Source organism: Lipotes vexillifer, unplaced genomic scaffold, assembly GCF_000442215.2.
Source record: "Lipotes vexillifer unplaced genomic scaffold, Lipotes_vexillifer_v1.1 scaffold205, whole genome shotgun sequence".
NCBI lineage: Eukaryota > Metazoa > Chordata > Mammalia > Artiodactyla > Lipotidae > Lipotes > Lipotes vexillifer.
The window spans coordinates 1,108,777-1,112,458 of record NW_006781396.1 but is presented as its reverse complement, the minus strand read 5'-3'; the positions used below and the strand labels follow the sequence as shown (position 1 = coordinate 1,112,458).

Sequence of the window (3,682 nt, the reverse complement as noted above, 5' to 3'; positions counted from 1 at the left end):
CTACCTGGAGGTTCTGGAGGTTGTAGGAATTCTGGAGAAGAGCTGAAGGAGAGGTTTCTGGACCTGGAAGAAACCTCTAAGCCCATTAAGCTCAACCCTATCTGTCATTTTATAGTTGAGAAAACAGATGGGAAATTGCTTGCTCACTCAAGGTCACACTGAGTTAGTGGCAGAGTTGAATCCACATAAAACACTGGTTGCTATGGTTCTTTTCTTTTTTCTTTTTCTTGGCCGTGCTGCGTGGCTTGTGGGATTTTAGTTCCCCGACCAGGGACTGAACCTGGGCCCTCAGCGGTGAGAAGGCAGAGTCCTAACCACTGGACCGCCAGGGAATTCCCGGTTGCTGTGGTTCTTAACACTTAGGTCCACCGTACCAGATGATGTCTCATATCCCCCCCCCCCCCCCAACCCTGTCTTGGTTCCTTCTCATGGGGCATGAGTAATCAAGGACTACATTGGACCTGGTAGCCTTGGTCCAGGATGAAATGCTATCCAAACCTTGCTGGAAAATGCCACCACTAACCTCCAAATGCCCTCACTTTTTGTTTATGCCTGAAGTGCCTTCTCAACAGGAAGGACCAGGCTCTGGTGAAAAGAAAACAGGTCTGCTGCTAGGATCTCAAAGCCAGTGGAGAAGTGAAATGAAAAGGGCCCCAGAGGACCCTAAAATAAAGGAGACAAGAGCCTTTGGTGGTGGTTGGGGAGGCTTTACTGCAAACCGTTATAATTAAAGTGCTATTTTACAAGTGTTTAAGACAGGGCAGACAGGCTCTGAGCCAGGACTCAGCTTCAGAGGCACATGCCTGGAGGGGAAATGGCACTCGCAGGGGCCATGAGCTTAATCACTGCCGCTCATTTAATAAGCACAGTCGTGCTGGAGTCTTCTTAGGGAGCCTGAGAGGAAAAGAGGGAGTGGAGAGAGACATGCAGCAGCTACTTTAAATTCCTAATCTTGCTCCATTCCCACTGTGCACACCGCCTCAGAGCCACCCTGGGGACTGACACAGATCCTTCCTCTGGCCCAGGCTTCCCACCAGCTCAGGGTGCCTGGGTCATCCTCGTTATCATTCATCACTGATTTCCTTTTTCTGCCAGAGGTTTTCCCAATTTGTAGCTTAAAAACCACCAGCAGGAGAAGAAGCAAGGAATGTTCTTGTTAATATAAATCCACACCAAGATGACTCAAGAAATGGGTGTTTCCCAGGGTTGGCAGGTACATTGGCATTCTTTGTCTGTAGGGTGCTTGAATGGGTAGTACTGTTGAATGTAACAAAGGTCTGCGCTTTTAGGACCTGCTCATGTTTTTGAGGACCTCTAGGGAGAATCACTGGTTTAGAACCAGGGCCTAGCAGAACACTGGGAGAAGGGAAACTTGATGAGTCCTGAGATCATTCCCAGGAGGAGGGGAGCACTACTTCTGGAAGCAGCAGTGGGGAGGACTGTGCCAAGGCTCTGCCCAAGGGGCCAGGGTGCTTGGCCTGGAGGTGCAGCTCCTTGTGCGGTTCTGGGTTACTGTTTGGGCAAAGCGAAGTCCCAGGCAGTTTCCTGTGCACATTTCCACATGGCCTGCATGAGGCGGGTGAAGCCCATGTCTTTGGGCTTCTCCAGGCCTCTCATCAGCCGTTGCTTCATGATGGAAACAAATTCCTTATTGCTCAGCTCTCCGTTGCCTAGAAGAGGCAAACACAACAGGGATAAGTGACGGGCTTGGAACAAAGACAATGAGACAATTCCATTGCTCGCATCATGTAGGTCCCAAAGCCTAGTGCTCTCTCACAGCCAAACTCAATTCTCTTGGTTAAAAATGAACTGGTTTGTACTGTCCGTGATGTTTCCAATTGCAACTCAGTGATAGTTCCGTGTAGTGTGACAGAAGTTGAATGAGAATATATATGTCAGATCCTGTGCTAGGTGTTGAGAATAAAGAGATAAAAATGACTTTGTCCCTTGAAATACCATCAGGTTATGGGAGAGACAAGTACATTATTTCAATAGTATGGTAAATGCCATAATGGGGTAAACAGAGGATGCTATGGGGGCACAGAGGAAGACTATGTAACCCAGGCTGGGGAGGGTGCAAGTACAGGTCAGTAAAGGCTTCCTGGAGGTGACTCCTAAGTTGAATCCCAAAGGATGAGCAGGAAGTGGCCAAGCAGAGGGGAGTGAGATGGGGGAGGCATTCCAGTAGTGGTAGTAGCATAAGCAAAGGCACATGTAGGAAGCAGCACAGCTGTTAGAGAACTACAAGTTGTTTAGGTATTGCTGGACACACAAAGATAGGGGTATGGCCAGTAAACCAAAGAGGAAGGCAGGAGACAGGTCCTCAAGGATCTTGTATCCTTATGAAAGGGTTTGCACTTTATCTTCAGGGCAGGAAAGGACTGGGAGAGGGGATAAGATGTAGTTAGATTTCCATTTTGGGTAGATTTCTCTAGCTGGATGATGGTGATAGACTGGTGAGTGGCACAGATGGAGTGAGTATGGGAGCCAGTTAGGAGGCTGCTGCAATAGTCCGGGTAAGACTTGGACTGTGATGAGGCTTTTCATGGTGAAAAATAAAATCAAAACCTGGCTTCGGGTTAAGCCCATTTTCTCATGGCTTCTCATTTGACCCTCTTCAGTGGCAGACTCTCAGGTCTGGAGGAGAAACTGGAGAGCATCTGGTCTGAGCCAAGGTCACTTCTCAAGCCACACGGAGTAGTAACCACTCCAAAAGTAGAGGACAGTTACCATTTGACTAGATGCTCAGGAGTAAATGTCTGCTGATTAAAAGAATCGCAGCCATTACTGGTGGTGACAGGAAGCTAGCAAACAGACCTCTACTAATGATCAGTCTGGGAAGAAAGTGGTAAGAGGGAATAATTGGTTTACTTCTGTATAGAGTACCTGAAAACCTAAACGGGCCCATGTTTGCTGTCTGAAAAGAGCATGGGCAGCCTCAGGGATACCTCAGAGCAAGATTAAAACAAACAAAAAACAGGTAAAGCTAACCTATGGCACTAGAAGTTAGGGAAGTGGCCGCCCTCGGGGGTATAAATGACCGGAGGGCAGCAGCACCAGGCAGCTCTGTGGTCCTGGTGATGTGCTGCTTCAGGATGATGCACGGGTGTATTCAGTTTTTAAAAACTTATCAAGCTCCACACTTATGGTATTTGCATTTTTTTGTATGTATATTATACTTTAACTTAAAAAGTTAAAAAGCCTGGCTGGGCTGAAAGTTAATCAATAATATGGCTTATTAAGAATGCAATTAAAAGAACAAAAAGGTCTAAATAGGATTCTTAATATTTTGTATAAAAAGAAGCTTAAGATGAAAAAACCTGAAGTTATTTTTATTTATTTATTTTTTGGCAGTGGGGCTTGCAGGATCTTAGCTCCGCAACGGAGGATCAAACCTGTACCCTCGGGCAGTAAAAGCGCGGAGTCCTAACCACTGGACCACCAGGGAATTCCCCAAACCTGAGGTTATTTCATTCAAACTACTCTGGGATTTGCTTCTTGCTTCCCTAAGGCCGGGGCTGACCAGTCTGAACGGCCTTTGTTACCTGTGAATTGGATATATGACTGAATGTCATTTGTGTGCATGTGTGATCTGTGACTGCAACTCTAAATTCTGTGACAAACAAGTCTGTTTGAAAATTGGAATTCTCTGTCCCCTGGCATTTTTTTTTTTTTTTTTTTT

The 3,682-nt window shown here is 46.5% G+C and overlaps 1 protein-coding gene across 3 annotated transcripts in view; it reads right to left on the bottom strand.

Moving 5' to 3' along the window:
- Positions 1-685: 685 nt before the first annotated feature.
- The window catches only part of MICU1 (mitochondrial calcium uptake 1), a 219,321-nt gene continuing 216,324 nt past the window's right edge, over positions 686-3,682 (bottom strand). The window contains exon 12 of one of the 3 annotated variants that reach the window (XM_007454676.1): positions 686-1,670. In XM_007454676.1, the coding sequence (XP_007454738.1) occupies positions 1,510-1,670 (161 nt within the window). In that variant the 3' untranslated portion in view covers positions 686-1,509. The remainder of the gene's footprint in view (positions 1,671-3,682) is intronic. The other 2 variants (XM_007454675.1, XM_007454677.1) reach the window with 2 other exon arrangements.